This window comes from Nothobranchius furzeri, chromosome 2, assembly GCF_043380555.1.
Source record: "Nothobranchius furzeri strain GRZ-AD chromosome 2, NfurGRZ-RIMD1, whole genome shotgun sequence".
NCBI lineage: Eukaryota > Metazoa > Chordata > Actinopteri > Cyprinodontiformes > Nothobranchiidae > Nothobranchius > Nothobranchius furzeri.
In genome coordinates this window covers 91,098,080-91,117,714 of record NC_091742.1, presented here as the reverse complement: position 1 = coordinate 91,117,714, position 19,635 = coordinate 91,098,080, and the positions used below count along the sequence as shown (strand labels likewise).

General features: G+C 47.6%; 2 protein-coding genes across 3 annotated transcripts in view; one reads left to right on the top strand and one right to left on the bottom strand.

Moving 5' to 3' along the window:
• Nucleotides 1–19,635, bottom strand: part of LOC107374367 (trace amine-associated receptor 13c) — a 205,981-nt gene that overhangs the window by 129,757 nt on the left and 56,589 nt on the right. The window lies entirely within an intron of this gene.
• On the top strand, nucleotides 4,196–5,841 carry LOC129159919 (trace amine-associated receptor 13c-like). The gene is made up of 2 exons (XM_054737051.2): nucleotides 4,196–4,544; nucleotides 4,652–5,841. The coding sequence occupies exons 1-2, from the start codon at nucleotides 4,372–4,374 to the stop codon at nucleotides 5,466–5,468; spliced, it is 990 nt and encodes a 329-aa protein (XP_054593026.2). The 5' UTR covers nucleotides 4,196–4,371; the 3' UTR covers nucleotides 5,469–5,841.

The following is a 19,635-nucleotide window of genomic DNA, read 5'->3' as shown; positions in this document are numbered from 1 at the left end:
CTCTTCCTTCTTCCATCTCAGGAACATTGCTAAGCTGAATCCCATTCTGTCCCACTCTGAACTTGAGACAGTTATCCACACCTTCAGCTTCACTGGCTGCCGGTCAATTTCAGGGTTCATTTCAAGATCCTGGTCCTGGTCTATAGGACTTTACATGCACAGGCACCATCTTACATTGGTGATCTTCTTAGTCCCAACACCCCCAGCAGGTCCCTGAGGTCCAGTGACCAAAGCCTACTGGTTGTGCAGCACCAGGCTAAAGACCAAAGGTGACAGATCATTTGCTGCTGTGGCCCCCAGACACTGGAACTCTCTCCCCCTGAGCCTGAGATCAGTGGACTCAGTGGTCTTCTTTAAAAAGCAGCTGAAGACTCACTTGTTCAAACTGGCTTTTGTATGACCTTCTTCACCCCTCTCTCTTTATTCTGCTCTCCCCACCTATTCCACCTTCCTCAGGATCCACTGATTTTCCTCTTTCCTATTCACTCTCTCTCTTTCTTTACATTTTTAAATCACAATTGTCTATTTTTGCTCATTTTAAATATATTTTTAAACATTTTCTAAATGTTTTTTTAATATTTTTACAGTTTTTGTTTTTGTGAAGCACCTCATGATTTTTATCTTGAGAGGCGCTATAAAATGATATTTTCTTCTTCCTCTTCTCTGGAGGTGCTTGGGTTGCCTCGGGGGGTGGACTACTGGCGGTTGTGAGTGGGGCCCCTTAGGGGACTTGGCGGTGGCCATGGGTCGCTGCCTGGCAGCTGAGATGCCACTGAGCGGGTCTGGGTGGGGGGCTGGGGGTCCAGGGGTGTGGGGGTGGCTGGCCCCATGTGGGGATTTGGGCAGGGCCTTGGGGGTTGGGTCATGACATGTATGCTGCCGGGAAAAAGGCAGGAACATGCGGCAGTGCCTGGCCCAGGCTCAGGGGCATCAGGTAGACCTTGGCTCCTCTGCTGACCCATCACAGGGGAGGGGGATGTCCAGAAGGGGGAGGACCCAACCTTACCTGGATGGCCTATGTCTTATATATTCTGGAAGTTGTGCAAATGCAGGGATGAGAGTAGATATTCTGCTGGGGTGGGGCTGGGTCGGTGCCCTCGGACTCTGTGAGGCTCTGCAATGCTGCTGCTTTGGGCCCTGGCATAATGGGCTGGGGTCTCCATGCCCTGGGTGGCATTTTTGCAACAGAGGTGCCTATTGGGGCCAGTGGGGGAGCTGGCTCCCTGGAGGGCTTAGGCCAACCAGACATTCTCCCCATCCCCATAATTTTTCTCCTCCTGCTCCTTCACATCATCACACAAACATGCACATAGGACCTTGGGGGGTGAACAAGTCAGGGGGTGTGGGTATGGACCCCATTTCTGCATTTCTGTGGCAATCTGCCCCCCAATTTTATTTGCACCTTAAACACTTTCACCAATGACATTCCACGCAAACACACACTTAGGGCCTTGGGAGTGAGCACAGTAAATGACATTTGGCAATGGGATCTTTCAGCCTCATCCCAAGTGCCGGTGCCCACTTCCAATTTCAAACTGCACTTGGACACAGAGGACTGGGGAAAAGGGGTGATGTGGTGGCATCAGCTGGCGTAGGCCAGACAATGCCTGCACTGCCCGCTCACCACACTCACGAATACACCTCATCAACACGCACCAGCACTGTATTGGAGCAGAGGGAGGGAGACTAGGGGGTCTTAGCACACCTCTGTTGTCACTAGGCTTCCCAGGGCTGGAGGCTAGGAGGGGGATCTGGCCGTCTGGCTGGGGTCTGGGGTGGTGGGTCGCTTTGCTCGGCGTTCAGTGGGGAGCCTGTTTATCAGCACCCCAGCAGGAAGGGTCGAACTATGGGAACTGGTGATGGTTGTACCCTTTGTGCAGCAGTACCTGTGTGTATGGGGAGTATGAGTGGGTGTCTGGCGTGCATTTTTGTATGTCTTAGGTTGTATGTGTATGTGAGAACATCAGGGAGGGACTGTGTGACTGTGTTTGTGTATGACTGCATATGTTAGGTGGGGCTTTTGACTCCTCCACTCTCCTGGGACTTCTTTTGCTACTACACATCTTTGCCTCCCCTCCCCCTGCCACACTTATTTTTATGTTTATGTTTATGTATTTAGCAGACGCTTTTGTCCAAAGCGACTTACAAGTGATAATCGGCATGTTGCCCTTGAGGCTAAGAACAACAATTACAACAACAACAACAACCAATTTCCAGTCAGTCATAGGTGGCAGTGAGGCAGCATGATAAATCATGGAGAGGTGGGAACAAAGGAGTGGACAGTAGAGAGGGGGACGTGTGCAGGAAGGGTGCTAGTTTAGAAGATGCTCTCCGAAGAGCAGGGTCTTCAGGAGTTTCTTGAAAATTGAAAAGGAAGCCCCTGTTCTGGTAGTGTTGGTAGGTCATTCCACATTTGTGGAACGATGCATGAGAAGAGTCTGGATTGTCCTGAGCGTGGTGTAGGCACACCTGGAGTGGAGTGTGGCACCTTGGTCTGCCTGAGTGTTCACAGCTCCCGAGTCAGGGGGTGTCTGCCTGATTAATCTCGGTGGCTGCCTGGTGGGATCTGAGTCCCTGGACTCTGCTGTGTCCCCGGCGGGGCTGGCCGCATCTGGGTCCCGAGTCGCTGGGTTCCGGGCTCAGCCGACTTGGGGGTGGGAGGCTGCGGGCGGGCCTGTGAGCTTGCCACTGATATCCCCCGGGACTCTGCCAGCTGCTGGTTGTGGCCCCCCGGGGCGATCCTGTGTGCCTCTCGAGGGGGACAGGGGCTTTTGTGGTTGCAGTCTCCCTGGGGTCCCTGCACTCTGGGGCAGCTCCTGAATCTCTAAGACTTGGAGCTTTTACCATCTCCTACACATCTTTGGGGGGGGGAGGGGGGGGGGCAGATCTGTGACCCCTCACAAACCCTATTGGACGCTCATGTAGAGAAACCTTATATATACAAGCGTGGGTACAGACACAGGTGCTCACATGGTGCTCTCATTTGTATGGACTTTGGCACGTTCAACACATGTCTTGAGGCTGTGGTTGGCACTTAATGCACTGTGATTTATTATCGTTTGATTGTTCAGTAAAAAAAATGCTGATTTCACATTTCCTCATCAGGTTGACGCAGTGATAGCTTGCTCCTGTTGTATTGTTGTGTGTTGTTTTTGTTTTTTTTTTCTCCTTCTGCAGGTCTAGAAGCAGACTTTTGTTAATCATTGATCGTTTATTTTACACCCCCCCCCCCCCCCCTTTTTTTTGTCTCTTTCACCTCTGTCTTCGTGTCTGGTCGGAATAAGGTTTCAGTATCAGGCGTGACATTAAAAGCAGAAGCTTTGATGCTCCACCTGAGAGTAAATCTCTAAGGTTTGTCATCTGCATTCAGACATTAATTCTGTTTGTTTCACAGCCAGACAGGACATGGGGAAAAGAAAAAAAAACTGGATCTCGGCTCTCCGGAAGGAGCGCGGAGTAGACCCATTGCTCCTCCGCATCGAGAGGAGCCCGTTATGGTGGCTCCTGGATACCTCGCTGGTGAGGTTTTCAGGGCACATCCAGCTGGGAGAAGACCTAAAGGTAGACCCAGGACAGGCTAGAGGGTCTATGTTTCTCGGCTTGCCAGTGAATGTTTTTGGGATTCCCCTGGAGGAGCTGGCCCAAGTGGCTGGGGAGAGGGGAATCTGGGCCTCCCTGCCATGGCTGCTGCCCCCGTGACCCAACCTCATATACGCAGCTGAAAATGGATGGATGGATATTCAAATGTGAAGGGGAGGGGGGGTCACGTTTTCTAGCCCATTGGTTCCCCATGGACGTAATTTTCACTTTAGAAGTGGGGGGAACACGGGGGTGGGGGTGGGGGTATCTTTACAGTCTGTTCTAATGGGAAACAGGCTTCAACACAAACGGTTGTTTTCTGCTTGGTCCTAAAGCTCAACCAGTGTTAATTTAATATAAAGTAATATTGTTTGTGGATGGTAAAGAGTGCAGGGGTCAAAACTTGACTTTGGTAAAAGTGGGGGGGACATGTCCCCCCTTTCCCCCCCAAAATTACGTCCATGTGTTCCCCAAGGTAGGCACACACAATTAAGCAAAACCGACACATTCATAGTAAATATATGAATTCATTTTGAGTTGTTTACTTTAATTATTTTTCCCCCCTTCAAGTATGGGAGGGTGGCGTCCTAGGGCTCTCTATGGACAAACTGCCACAGGTCCATGGTGACTCCTGTCTAACATAATCTTTTAGCTTGTTTTTGTTGCCTTGATGTTTTTGGCCACAAGGGAAGAGTAATGGTTTGTGCTCGGAACTAATGAGAATTGTGTAATGGAAGAAAAGGATACATTTTCTGTGTGACAGGGTTCTACTCAGACAGCAGTATCCATCTGATGATGGAGATACAGATTGGAGCTGAGTTCTGTTTTCCACAACTCAACAGGTCCTGCAGGAGGCCAACACCTCACTGGTCTGAAGCTGTCTTCCTGAACATCGTGTTGTCCTTCTTCTCTCTGATCACAGCAGTTCTAAACCTCCTCATCATAATCTCAGTCTCCTATTTCAGGCAGATAATTAAAAACATCAAATTGATCAATTTCTTATCTGATCAGAATGTGATTCTACGCTGCATAAGTTATTTTAACCTCACTGACTGACTTTGTTTCTTTTTAGGAAGCTCCAGAAACCTGCTAACATCCTCATCCTCTCTCTGGCTGTGTCAGATTTCCTTATGGGCTTTTTAATCATTCCATTTGAAATCTTTAGAAAGACAAGGACCTGGATACTCGGTGATATCACATGTTTATTTTACTATTATGTTTCTTCTGTTTCTATCAGTGCTTCAATTGGAACCATTGTTCTCATATCAGCTGATCGCTATGTGGCTATTTGTTACCCTCTGCATTATCCCACCAGAATAACCTTACCAAGAATGAAATTCTGTGTTTGTCTTTGTTGGAGCTGTGTTGCTTTCTATGTAATTTTCTTCATAAAAGATATGCTGATTGAGCCAGGCAGGAGTAATTCCTGCATTGGAGAATGTACAATGTCTGTAGATTATCTTGTAGGAACTTTTGATCTGTTTATATCCTTTTTATTTCCAGTTACAGTCATCATAGTTCTGTATATGAGAGTATTTGTGGTGGCTGTGACTCAGGCTCGTGCCATGTACTCTCACAATAGAAGTGTCACCCTTCAGCTTTCAGTGCAACAACAAACAAAGAAATCAGAGCTAAAAGCAGCCAGAACACTGGGTGTTCTTGTTGTTGTGTATCTGATGTGTTTCTGTCCATATTACTGCTGCTTTTATTTTATAGATAGTTTTACAACTACAACATTTATAACATTCTTGTTGTTTCTTGGTTATCTTAACTCCTGTCTAAACCCTCTGATCTATGCCATGTTTTATCCCTGGTTCAGAAAAGCTGTTAAACATATTGTAACTTTACAGATCCTGAAGCCCGGCTCCTGTGAGGCCAACATACTGTAGATACTGTGGACTGAGGGACGTACAACCTCCTGAACATAAATGTATGTAGAGAGCAGGGCCGGTTCTAGGCTGGCATATTTGAGGGGGCAGACAGAACTGTAAAGGGGGAAGATTGTGTTGATGGAAGAGGAAAAGGTGTATTGGTGGTGGAGGTATTCCAGAATCTTTTAGTCATGTGATTGGATTGCATTTTGTTACACTTTGATATTCCCTCATTTCTCTGTCCCTGAAACCCTTATTCATGTATTCATCACATCATAAATCAACTACAGCAATAGCATCTATATGGTATCCCATTCAAAACTCTCACCAAACTTCAACACATCCAGAATTGTCCTGCCTGTCTCCTAACCAGTGACCACATCACCTCCATCGACCCCCTCTCCCTCAGTGCATCATATTCAAAGTCCTCCATAACCGGGAGCCCTCCTACCTCTCTAACCTGCTCCACCACCATGCCCCATCCCTCTGCCTCTCCTCCCTCTCCCACAGGACCAAGCTCTGAACTTGGGGAGACTCAGCTTTCTCCATGGCAGCCCCCACCCTCTAGAACTCACTCCCACAACCTCTCCACAACTGCTCTGACCTCTCCACCATCAAAACTCTTCTCAAGACTGATTTCAAAAGTGTTTTACAGTTTATTTTTTATTGTTGCATAATCTGTCTGTTTTACCTTGTCTTTTTACAAAATCTCTAAAGTTCTTCATTAATAAAAATATTATTCCATTTTATGACACTAGACCTGTTCTACTATGAGAAAATCATTAACATCAGATCGACCATTCATTCCTCCATGTCAACAAGCACAATCAGACCACAGTTACAGCCACACATGTCCAGACAAATTACTGAAAAGGCATTTATGATCAAGCTGAACAGCTTTTTGGAGAAAAAAAAAGACTTGCTAGATTTTTTTTGTTGTTGTTGTTGTTGTCAGGCTTTAGACACCACAGCACTGAGACTGTACTGATTAAGGTATTAAATGATATTCGTCAAAATACAGATTCAGGCAAAACATCTGTTCTAATGATGCTCAATCTCAGTACAGCTCAGTGATACTGTGGACCACAACATATTTCTTGATAGGCTCATAAACCGTGTAGGACTTTCAGGACTTTCTAATTATGTTAGACAGGAGTCACCATGGACCTGTGGCAGTTCGTCCATAGAGAGCCCTAGGCCACCACCTTCCCTTACTTGAAGGGGGGAAAATAATTAAAGTAAACAACTCAAAATGTATTCATGTATTTACTATAAATGTAAACAGCAAAAATGAACAATCAATGATGAACAAAAGTCTGCTTGTAGACATGCAGAAGTGTTACGTCCCCTTTAGTTGGGCCTGTAAGTGCATGAGTGGTGGGGACTTTTTTTTTAAACCGTGTCCTGTCTGGCTGTGAAGCAAGCAGAATTGATGTCTGAATGCTGGTGACAAGCCTTACAGATTTACTCTCAGGTGGAGCATCAAAGCGTCTGCTTTAAATGTCACACCTGATACTTCAAATTTTATTGTTATTGTTTTTGAATGCTTTGTAATTACGACCAGACACGGAGACAGAGGTGAAAGAGAAAGGAAAAGACAAACGGTGGGAAGAGAGGGTGTGTGTGTGTGTGTGGGGGGGGGGGGGGGGGGGGGGTGTCCACAAAAATAAACAATAATGAACAAGAGTCTGTTTCTAGACCTGCAGAAAGAGAAGACCAGAAAAAAATGGGACACACAACAATACATCAGGAGCAAGCTATCACTGCGTCAATGGGATGATGAAATATAAAATCAACATTGTTTAACTGAACAATCACACGATAATAAATCATAGTGCATTTAGTGGCAACGACAGCCTTGAGACAAGTGTTGAACGTGCCCAAGTCCATACTTATGACAGCACCATGTGAGCACCTGTGTGTGTACACGCGCTTGTTTATGTAAGGTTTCTCTATAGGAGCGTCCAATAGAGAGTGTGAGGGACCACAAATCTGCCCCCAAAGATGTGTAGGAGATGGGGGGAGCTCCAAGTCCCAGAGATCCAGGCGCTGCCCCAGAACACAGGAACCTCAAGGAGACTGCAACCAGAAAGGCCCCCGCCCCCTTTGAGAGGCGCAGAGGATCGCCCCGGGGGGCCACAACCAGCAGCCGGCAGAGCCCCGGGAGATATCAGCGGCAAGCCCACAGGCCTGCCTGCCGCCTCCCACCCCCTAACCGGCCGAGCCCGGGACCCTGCGACCCGGGATCCAGGGGCGACCACCCCCGCCGGGGACCCAGCAGAGCCCAGGGACACAGACCCCACCAGGCAGCCACCGGGATTAATCAAGCAGACGCCAAATCTTAAACCCCCTGACCTGGGAGCCACGAACACTCAGGCAGACCAAGGCACCACACCCCACACCAGGTGTGGCAGGGGGAGGGGAGACGAAAATCTATATAATCAAAGGAGGTCCCAGGAGAGGGGAGGAGTCAAAGGCCCCACCTGACATATACAGTCACACACTCCCTCCCTCATGCTCACACATACACATACAACCAAAGACTTACAAAAATGCACGCCGGACACACACTCATGCTCCCCATACACACCCTATTAACTCTGGTCCCGGTACTGCTGCACACTGGGTACAACCATCACCGGTTATTGTATTTTTTTTTAATGGCATACTCATTGTGGAGCGGCGGAGCAGAAGCAAACTGTGAGAACCAGGAAGAGTGTCTCGTCTCCATGGTGATGATGTCGGGGATTCCCTCACAGTGAACTTGCTGCAGTGATGTCATCCAGAAACCCCGGTCGAAGCGCTGAGAGCACAGCTGCAGGAGATGAGGACTGATTATTTCAGCTGTGCCAGAGAGGATAAAGACGGCGTGGGATCCGCAGTTTGAGGAGCAACTCTTACCCATAGGTTGTCTCCCTGCTCCTCTCTCCCGTTGAGACTCGTGTTTGATTGTAATCAAATAGAGTGTGCGTGTTTTCCAAAATAGCTGTCATACTCTAGACAGACGGTGGTTATAGTTTTGTTTGTTAGTTTTGTTTGTCCCGATCCAGAAGTGTAGAAATCGTGTTTTGAGAAGAACATTTTGTAAGAACCCCAGCCTTTATTTTGTTATCTTTTAGAGGTTCCAGCTAAACCAGAAAGCTTGGTATATTTGTTGTATTTTATTCCTGGGGCTTGTTCCCCAGCCCCTTTTCGTTTGTGTAACTGGTACTATCCTGTGAGGCGGTTATATCTCCTCCTTTTATTTTATTAAAATATATTGTTATTTAACAACCCGACGACTCCTCCCACTCCTTTTACCCTCTAGTCATCCTTGTACCTTCATCTGGTTAACTTTGCCCGGATCCTAAACGGAGTCGTAACAAGAAGGAGAAAAAAAAAAAGAAAAACAACACACAACAATACAGCAGGAGCAAGCTATCACTGCGTCAACCTGATGAGGAAATATGAAATCAAAATTGTTTTACTGAACAATCAAACAATAATAAATCACAGTGCATTAAGTGCCAACCACAGCCTCAAGATATGTGTTGAACGTGCCCAAGTCAATACAAATGTGAGCACCTGTGTGCATACCCGCGCTTGTTCATGTAAGGTTTCTCTACATGAGCGTCCAATAGAGTGTGTGAGGGGCCACAGATCTGCCCCCCAAAGATGTGTAGGAGATGGAAGGAGCTCCAAGTCCTAGAGATTCAGGAGCTGCCTCAGAGCGCAGGGACCCCAGGGAGACTGCAACCACAAAAGCCCTTGTCCCCTTCAAGAGGCGCAGAGGATTGCCCCAGGGGGCCACAACCAGCAGCCGGCAGAGTCGCGGGGGATATCAGCGGCAAGCTCACAGGCCCACCCGCAGCCTCCCACCCCCAAGTCAGCTGAGCCCGGAACCCAGCGACTCGGGACCCAGAGGCGACCAGCCCCGCCAGGGACCCAGCAGAGCCCAGGGACTCAGATCCCACCAGGCAGCCACAGAGATTAATCAGGCAAACACCAAAAATCTTAAACCCCCTGACCTGGGAGCTGCGAACACTCAGGCAGACCAAGATGCCACACTCCACACCAGGTGTGCCTACACCACGCTCAGGACAATCCAGACTCTTTTCATGCATCGTTCCACAGATGTGGAATGACCTCCCAAGCACTACCAGAACAGGGGCTTCCTTTTCAAATTTCAAGAAACTCCTGAAGACCCTGCTCTTCAGAGAGCATCTTCTAAACTATCACCCTCCCTGCACACGTCCCCCTACCTACTGTCCACTCTTTTGTTCCCACCTCTCCATGATTTATCATGCTGCCTCACTGCCACCTATGACTGACTGGAAAATGGTTGTTGATGTTGTTGTAATTGTTGTTGTTAGCTTCAAGGGCAACATGCCGATTATCACTTGTAAGTCGCTTTGGACAAAAGCGTCTGCTAAATACATAAACATAAACATAAAAATAAGTGTGGCAGGGGGAGGGGAGGCAAAGATGTGTAGCAGCAAAAGAAGTCCCAGGAGAGGGGAGGAGTCAAAGGCCCCACCTAACATATACTAGGGGTTGTATGAACTAGTCGACTAGTCGACTTCACGGCTCTGTAGTGACTTTTTATGCCTGTCATCGACTAGTCGCTGTCACGTGATAATGACTGACAAGATGCAGTCCTCCAGCAGGTGATGAGCCCCTGCGTCGGGAGGCGGAGGCGACGCGCTGTGCCAGAGCGTCAGTACTGACACCTGCGGTAAAACGGACATTTAACCAAACTGTGACTTTTTCCCTCTTGCAATTTTACCTTCCCCTCACCCCCATCCTAATCTTAACCGGTTTGCGCATGCAAAGCTCTGATCGTTGACGCGCTCCATCTGCGTCCTGAGCACCGCCAAATCAGGTGTCACCACCTCAAAAACAAATTAAACACGCGATCGTTCATGTCGGCTCATTTCTTTTCATGTGTTCTGTCTTTTATTTGTGCTTGATGCATTTTTCTGCTGCAGAGCGAGGCTCTTCACCTGTTTTGTTCTCCGGTGACGCACCCCTAGGGCTGGGCGATATGGCAAAAATAGAATATCACGATTTTTCCAATATTTTATCAGGATTTCGATTTTATCACGATTTTTTTTATCCATGAATAGCATCACTTCAATTGCGTATTAAAGAAGAGAAACATTGAATAAATAAACATTTATTCATATTAGGGATAATCAGCACAGTGCTAACACACTTATATTTTAAACTCACACCAGAGATGATAAAAGCCCTGAGAGAAACAATTACAAAAATAAGTTTTTCTCGTTTTTCAAGTAACTTAACATAAATTAAAATCGTAAACATATTTAAAGTGCAAACATGTCATTTGCAAACGTATTGTGCAAACATTAACTTGTTCAAAATACTATGTAGCTCCCAGTTGCTCATGTAGTGGATAGTTAAGCTCAAATACGGCTCTGATGTGCGGCTGGAACAGAGATCGCTTGTGGTAGCAAATAACTGCGCATTCTGAATATTTTCTGCAACAAGTCTCTAAATAAAGTAAAAATTTCCAGTGCAGATTGGAGACAACCCATAGAAGCACTGATTTGATCTCATTTCAGAGAAAAATAGAACAGGTTAGATGCACCTAATAAATAAAATTACTAACAAACTTCCCAGTTCTGGTGCTGAGAACATCACTAATGCGGATCAAAGGAGATACACAGATGAATGCACCTCTTATTATTTGGACACTACATTTACTGCAGCTGGCAGAGGCAGAGATTGTTTCTATTGATACACGGATTTACAGAATCATTTTAAATGTTAATAGGGGAAGACTGCAGGAGGGAGCGGTAAAATACAGGGGGTCCCCAGCATAAACAAGAAACTACGAGTCTGATGAAACCCGCTGGTTTTCCATCAGGCAGTCAAGGGGCAGCTCCAACGACCCAGTGACCGAGCTCAGTCCGGTACCAACACCGGCTCGGCAGAGGGTGGACGAGCCGAGGCGGCGTCGTGCTCTGCTTAAGAAGCGGTGTTATTTTCCTGCTTCAGAAGAAGCGTCCAACGTGTTTTTACGCTTCCTCCGAGACATGTCACCTCGCTAAGTTGTTAGCGCCGCGCGCTAAGGAAACCCTGCGTTCCTCTTCGGAACGAAAACCTCGTTGTCGCTCAGCCGCGGCCGAAGCCATGTTTGTTCACACACAGGTGAAAACAAGCGGGGCACTAATATATTACTATGACTCACTCTGATTGGTTAAGGGTCAAACAAAGGCGTGTCATTCGCCTGAGGTAAGTTCCCTTTTCATTCAGAGGCAGAAATTCAACAGCAGAGCTGTGAATCGTGATAAAACGGTCTCTAAAAAATGACAGACCGTCAGATGTGTAGATCGTAAAACGGTCTAAAATCGTCATATCGCCCAGCCCTACGCACCCCCAAGATTCCACTATCTCCGCTCCGGCACGAACTCCGCAGCAAAAACGGTCCCGTTGTAGTCAGCCGGCGAGCAGCGGCACTCTGCTGTTTTTGTGGTCGATAGATCTTTTAGAACTGCAGTTCAAAGGTAACTCATAAGGTGAATATATATGAACCCAGGTAGCAGTTTTTCTTTAGGACTGAGAGGAGATGCAGGAAGATAATAAACAGACAGGACAGAAAAATAGTCAAATAAAAACAAGTTTGCTTTTGTACCTCCTGGTTGCAACAAACAAACACCATTGAAGGTAATCAGAAGTGAGGAACATAAAATGAAATAATTATTTTAATGTTTAGAACAGCAGGAACTCCGAGAGCCTGCAGGCGCATCAGTTTGCTGCTGCTGCGCAGGGGGAGGGGGAGAGGACTGAAGTAGGAAGCAGAAACTACCGTTGTTAAAAGAGATGTGTTAATTAAAAAAATGTGGGCGCAATTTTAATTGTCAAAAACTCCAGCGAACCTACCGACCCCCCGCCGCTTCAGGTGTATGACGTCATCAACGACTAGTCGAAGTCGACTCGATTTTCATTACTTGACTGTCGACTTTAAAAAAAATTAAGTCATGCAACCCCTAACATATACAGTCATACACAAACAGTCACGCACTCCCTCCCTGATGTTCTCACATACACATACAACCTAAGACATACAAAAATGCACACCAGACACCCACTCATGCTCCCCATACACACCGGTACTGCTGCACAAAGGGTACAACCATCACCGGTTCCCAGAGTTTGACCCTTCCTGCTGGGGTGCTGATGAGCAGGCCCCCCCACCCAACGCCGTGCAAAGCGACCCACCACCCCAGACCCCAGCCAGACGGCCAGATCCCCCTCCTAGCCTCCAGCCCTGGGAAGCCAAGCAACAACAGAGGTGTGGTAAGACCCCTAGTCTTCCTCCCTCTGCTCCAATACAGTGTTGGTGCGTGTTGATGAGGTGTATTCATGAGTGTCGTGAGCGGGCAGTGCAGGCATTGTCTGGCCTACGCCAGCTGATGACACCACGTCACCCCTTTCCCCCCCCCAGTCCTCTGTGTCCAAGTGCAGTTTAAAAGTGGAAGTGAGCACCAGCACTTGGAAGAAGAAAATATCGTTTCTATAGCACCTCTCAAGATAAAAATCACGAGGCGCTTCACAAAAACAAAAAATCTAAAAATGTAAAAAAGCATTTAGAAAATGTTTAAAAATATATTTAACATGGGCAAAAATAGACAATTGTGGTTAAAAAATGTAAAGAAAGAGAGAGAAAAAGAATAGGAAAGAGGAAAATCAGTGGATCCTGAGGAAGGTGGAATAGGTGGGGAGAGCAGAATAAAGAGAGAGTGGTGAAGAAGGTCATACAAAAGCCAGCTTGAACAAGTGAGTCTTCAGCTGCTTTTTGAAGGAGACCACTGAGTCCACTGATCTCAGGCTCAGGGGGAGAGAGGCCCAGAGTCTGGGGGCCACAGCAGCAAATGATCTGTCACCTTTGGTCTTTAGCCTGGTGCTGCACAACCAGTAGGCTTTGATCACTGGACCTCAGGGACCTGCTGGAGGTGTAGGGACTAAGAAGATCACCAATGTAAGATGGTGCTCTTCCATGTAAGGCCCTATAGACCAGAACCAGGATCTTGAAATTAACCCTGAAATTGACTGGCAGCCAATGAAGCTGGAGGAGAAGCAGGGTGATGTGGGTGTGTTTGGAGGACTTGGTCAGAAGCCGAGCACAGGCATTCTGAACCACCTGTAGACGGTTCAGGGAGGTTCTGCTCAGACACGTGAAAAGAGAGTTACAGTAGTCTAAGCGTTAGGAGATGAAGGTGTGGATAACTGTCTCAAGTTCAGAGCGGGACAGAATGGGACTCAGCTTAGCAATGTTCCTGAGATGGAAGAAGGAAGAGCGAACAAGAGAACTGAAGACTAAGGCTGAAGGAGAGATGCTAGATCTAACCTTATTGACTTTGTCCACAAAGAAAGACAGAAAGTTCTCACAGTCTGCAACAGAGTGGATGGAGGCTGTGGGAGTGGCAGGAGAGACAATGCTGCTGATGGTGTTAAACAGCACCTTGGGGTTCCTTTTGCTCTGGGACACCAGGTTGGAGAAATAGGAAACCCTCACATCTCTGACTGCAGAGTTAAAGGATGTCAGAAGTAGGCTTGGGCAGTATCCAAATTTTAATACCGTCTAACTTCCACTTAATTTTACCCGTGAATACTTAAAAAGTATGACGTAAGCCTCAAGTGGACCTTCACCTTTCCGAATCCGAATACCAAACAATTACTAAAAAAATAACAACGCAACTCACATACTATTAACAACATTTATTAACACAAAAAAGCAGCTTATAAACAAGTGCAAAGAGTCAACAGTCCAACAGCAATAAATCAACATAAATACCCAGGACAGCTGTTGTGCGCAAATCAAATGAACAACTTATCAACGAGCAGCGTGAAACAGTGCAAATAGGCCGTAACAGTCAACAAGAGTTGTATAACCATAAACATTGAAATCATAAAAATTATTGCAACCAAAACAACTGCATTAAAATTATAAAAAGAAAACTCCGTCACACTGCCACACGCGTGCGCACGCGCGCGCGCACACACACACACACACACACACACACAGGAGTGTGAACATTACGGCATGTTGCAGCAAATCTAGTTAAGATTTCTCGCCAGAAAAACCAGCATGTTTTCTTTTTCTGGGTTCAAGTTTGCACGTTGTGGACCAACAACTTTACCTGCGGTGCTGAAAACCCGCTCCGATGGTGAGCTGGTGGCACAAATACATAGATACCTCCGGGCCAGTCGTGACATCTGGGGAAAACGACTGCCAGCATATTTCCACCAGAGAAGAGGGTCTTTGTCCCCTTGAATAACAGGTTCCAAACAGTACGCTGTTATTTCAGCTCCAGCTCGTTGCTCTGCGCTGACGGGACCCTCCGGCGCAGCGTCAGCGGCTCGTTTTTGCAGGAGAGCCCCCAGAGACATCTTTTTGCGTGGGGGTTCAGGTTGTGCTCGTTCCTCTATGGTTCGGATGGCCACTGCTTCTGGTGCTGTTTGCCCCTCTAAGCTCAAGATCTCAGCCTGTAATTCAGCTTTGATTTCCGCCAGTGCATTGTCATCAAGCTCATATCTGCCACAGTAACAAGGATCGAGGAAAGTGCATTTTCGCATTAATTTGCGCACTGAATCAGATTCATACTTGGCCTCCAGCTTTTTTAGAATTGTGGTTTTTATTGACTTTGTAAGCTGGAGGTCACTTTCTGACACAGCCAACACGCTCTCCCTGCAGAGCTGGAGTATGGGGAGGATAGAGGAACTGGTCAGTCGCACAGCTGTTTTTCATGACGGTATTGGAACTGACACGTCGCTATTTTGTAATACCGTGTTTATATGGTAATACCGTAATACCGCCCAAGCCTAGTCAGAAGATCCTCTAGGTGCAGCAGATGGACGTGGAGATGGGTTTTCTTCCACAAACGCTCAATTTTTCTGCATTGGCGCTTCAGGCTGCGAAGGCTGTCATTAAACCAGGGAGTAGGGTTCACTGCAGGAACTGATCTGGTTCTGACAGGACAGATGTTGTCCAGAATGGAGAGGCAGTGCTCGTTAAACTGAGAAGTTAAGGAATCTGGGTCATTATCAGAAGAACAGGGTGGATCAAAAGCAGCAGAAAAATTGCTAGCTGTGCTCTCATTAAGAAAACGAGAACTAACCATACGGCGAGCAGGAGGTGGGGACGCAGAAACTGACAAGTTAAAGAAAATGCAATGGTGATCTGAAATATAAACGTCCTCAGGACAAATACTGTCCGCATTTAGACTCAGGGTAAAAACAAGGTCTAGAGTGTGCCCCCTGGTAGGTGTGGGGCAAGAAACATGCTGGGTAAAGCCGAATGTGTCCATAAGGCTGGAGAAATTCATGGCAAAGTGATCAGAGGGATCATCAATGTGGATGTTAAAGTCACCCACAATCACCAGTCTGGACAGCTTCACAGTGGAGGATAGAAAGTCACTAAACTCCTGAAGGAAAGAACTGTTTGGACCAGGTGGACGATAGACCACAGCACAGTAGAACAGGTCCGTACGCCCGACTTTAATCAGCCACAGTTCAAAGGAAGCAAAGTGACCAGAGGTTGTAGAGCTACATGGAAGATGGTCCCTGAAAACAACAGCTAGGCCTCCACCATGACCAGAACCCTGGGGCTGGCTAAGAAAAGAATAACCACTCGGGCAGAGTTCAATCGGACCAGAATAATCAGATGTTTGCTGGCAAACTTCAGTCAGAAACAGAAAATCCAGGTTTTTAGAGAGAATTAAATCAATGAGCAGGAAGGACTTATTGTTAAAAGAGCGGGTATTTAATAGAGCCATGCCGAGTCAGGTGGAGGAATCAGAAACTACAGAAACAGCTGGAGTTAGTGGACGTAAATTAGCGGAGTTAGATCCACGGTGTTTATAAAAACCACTTATGGAGGGAACAGGAGGAGAAACCACTGAGGAATGAGGATAAACCGACCTTAAAAAACTTGGACGGATGAACCACGCTGTAACACGCCCTGGCGGGAATGCAGAAGTGGCGCTCAGGTCACCAAACAAAGGACAAGAAGCTAGAAGATCACGCCTCGGAGCTATGTTGTCTGTGGCACTTTGTGCCCTTGGGAGGGTCACTCATGGCAAATTAGTTAAGGTGTAGGGGCTTTAAAGGTCAAGAGGTCATCTGTACAAAAAGTATTGAGCCGAATTGTGAATCTTTAGGTTAAAAGCTTGATTGTTGATGGGAAAGTTTATGTGTTCCCGTCAGCTCCACAGGAATTTTGTTTTGAAGACTGTTTCCAGGCAGAGCTAGAATGCATTGCGTGCAGAAGTGCTTATCAGATAAGTTGATGGCCAGTGGCCCAAGCTTCTAATAACAGTATTTAGACAGGGCTATTAATTCTTAAAGTGCAAGTGTCAAGTTAAAGCTAACTTTGGAAAGATCTGTCATGAAGTGGAAAATTTCAACCAAGTGTCAAAAGACTTGTAATACCATTGGGACATCACCAAGTTTTGGAAGTCATGTTGTGCATGCACGTGCAGCTCGTGCTTGTAGCAGAAGTGTATAAAATGAAGTGCTGTGCTCTTGTTTTTGGTCTTCGGTCCAAAAGGTTGTATGTTTTGAGCAGATTTGACTCATTAAAGGCCCACGCTGTCAAAATGTGAATCCGTCTCCAAGTGTTTTATAAAACCACTCAACCCTCCACAAAGGGTGAGAGGAAGTGCTGTTCAGAAGACTTTTCATGGAAGTGAGATCAAAGAGCCAGAGTACCCAGCCAGGAGGGTTACCAGGGTCCCACCCTGGAGACAGACCTGGGGTAGGGGGCCCGTGAGTGAGTGCCTAGTGGCCGAGCATTCACCCATTAGGCCCATCCCGAACTTGATACATGGGCTGTGGACCCACCACCTATAGGAGGAACATGAAGGGTCCGGTGCAATGTGGATCAGGCAGCAGACCAAGGCAGGGGCTTTGGCAGTCCGATCCCCAGAAACAAAAACTGGCTATTGGGACATGGAACGTTACCTCTCTGGTGGGGAAGGAGCTAGAGCGTATGGAAAACGTTGAGCGGTACTGGCTAGATTTAGTCTGGTTCCCCTCCACACATAGCTTTGGCTTTGAAACCCAAGTCCTAGAGAGGGGTTGAACACTCTTTTATGCTGGAGTTGCTCAGGGTGAGAGGCGGAGGGCTGGGGTGGGCATGCTGTTGGCCCCAAAACTCTCTGCCTATATGTTGGGGTTTCCTCCGGGAGACGAAAGGGTAGCTTCCCTGCGCCTTTGAGTCAGGAAAGGGGTCCCGACTGTTGTTTGTGCTTATGCACCAAATAGCATTGGGAGTACCCACCCTTGTTGGAGTCCTTGGGACAAGTACTAAATGGTGCTCTGAATTGGGAATCCATAGTCCTGCCGGGGGACTTCAATGCTCACGTTGGCAATGATAGTGTGTGGCCAGGAGTGGCATGATTGGGAGGAATGGCCAGCCTAATATAACCTCGAGTGATGTTCTGTTATTGGACTTCTGCGCAAGTTGTAGTCTGGCCATAACAAACACCATGTTCAAACATGGATGCCCATTGGTATACCTGGTACCAGGGCAGCCTAGGTTACAGGTCAATGATTGACTTTGTAGTTGAATCATCTGACCTGAGATTGTATGTTTTGGACACTTAAGTAAAGAGAGGTGCGGAGCTATCAACTGGTCACCACCTGGTGGTGAGTTTGATCAGATGGCAGGGGAAGATGCTGCGCAGACCTGGTAGACCCAAACATATTGTTGGCAATGGTGGCACAGGAGTTAAGTGCTCGCCCCGTGATCGGAAAGGTTGCAGGTTCGAGCCCCGCTCAGTCGGTCGCTGTCGTTGTGTCCTTGGGCAAGACACTTAACCCACGTTGCCTGCTGGTGGTGGTCGGAGGGACCGGTGGTGCCAGTGCTCGGCAGCCTTGCCTCTTTCAGTGCACCCCAGGGCAGCTGTGGCTACATCGTAGCTCATCACCACCAGTGTTTGAATGTGTGTGTGAATGGGTGAATGACTGTGTTGTAAAGTGCCTTGGGGGTTTCCAGGACTCTGATAGGCAATATATCAAATACAGGCCATTTACCATTTACCATTTAACGTATTGTGAGGGTCTGCTGGGAATGCCTGGTAGATGAACCTATCCAGACAGTCTTACACTCCCACCTCCAGCAGAGCTTTGACCACGTCCTGAGAGCAGTGGGGGACGTTGAGACTGAATGGGCCTTGTTCCACTTGGAAATTGTCGTGGCAGTAACCCCCGTACTCGCTGGTGGGCACCAGAGGTTAGGGGAGCTGTTAAGCTGAAGAAGGAAGCCTACAGGGCATGGCTGGTCTGTGGGTCTCCAGAGGCAGTAGAAAGGTACCGGAGGGCCAAGCGAGGTGCAGCAGTGGCAGTTGCTAAGGCAAAATCTCGGGCATGGGAGGAGTTTGGCAGCTCCAAAAAGGTTCTGGCAAACCATCCGGCGCCTCAGGTGAGGAAGGCAGTAACTTGCTCACACTGTTTACAGTGGGGATGGGGAGCTGTTGGCATCAACTGGGGCTATAGTCGGGCAGTGGAGAGAATACTTTGAAGAGCTCCTCAATCCCACCGACACGCATTCAGAGGAGGAACCACAGCTGGGAGACCTGGGGATGGACTGTCCAATCTCTGGGGCAGAAGGTGCTGAGGTAGTCAAACAACTATGCAGCGGCAGAGCCCCTGGCGTGGATGATATCTGACCTGGGTATCTCACAGCTCTGAATGTTGTAGGACTGTCTTGCTTGACTAGCTACAACATTGCGTAGTCATCGGGGGCAGTTACTGTGGACTATCAGACCGGGGTGGTGGTCCCAATTTTTAAAAAGGGGGACCACCACTGCTGCCCCCCTCTCTTCTTCCTCTTCCGTTCCGCAACAAGATGGCGCCTGTGCTTGGCTTAGCCGCAGTCACCGGCCACTGTTTCAAACTTTCTCCACTAACCTCTTTTCCACCTTGCTCCTGTCTGCGATCCTCTTCAGTAGTGTCCCTGCTACCATCTCCTATGATCGCCAGACTCTTTTGTCCTTCCGTTCGTTCACGATCGCCCAAGATGCCCTGAGGACGTATCATCCTGTTTGTTTACCTGAGTGACACACTGGTCCGGAGCCAAACGATGGTCCCGAGCTGCGCACCTCTAGCGATGTTTGTCTGGTCCCGGGAAAACGTCGGAGGAAAAGAGGTAAACGAGCAGGAATCCAGGTGAGAATGA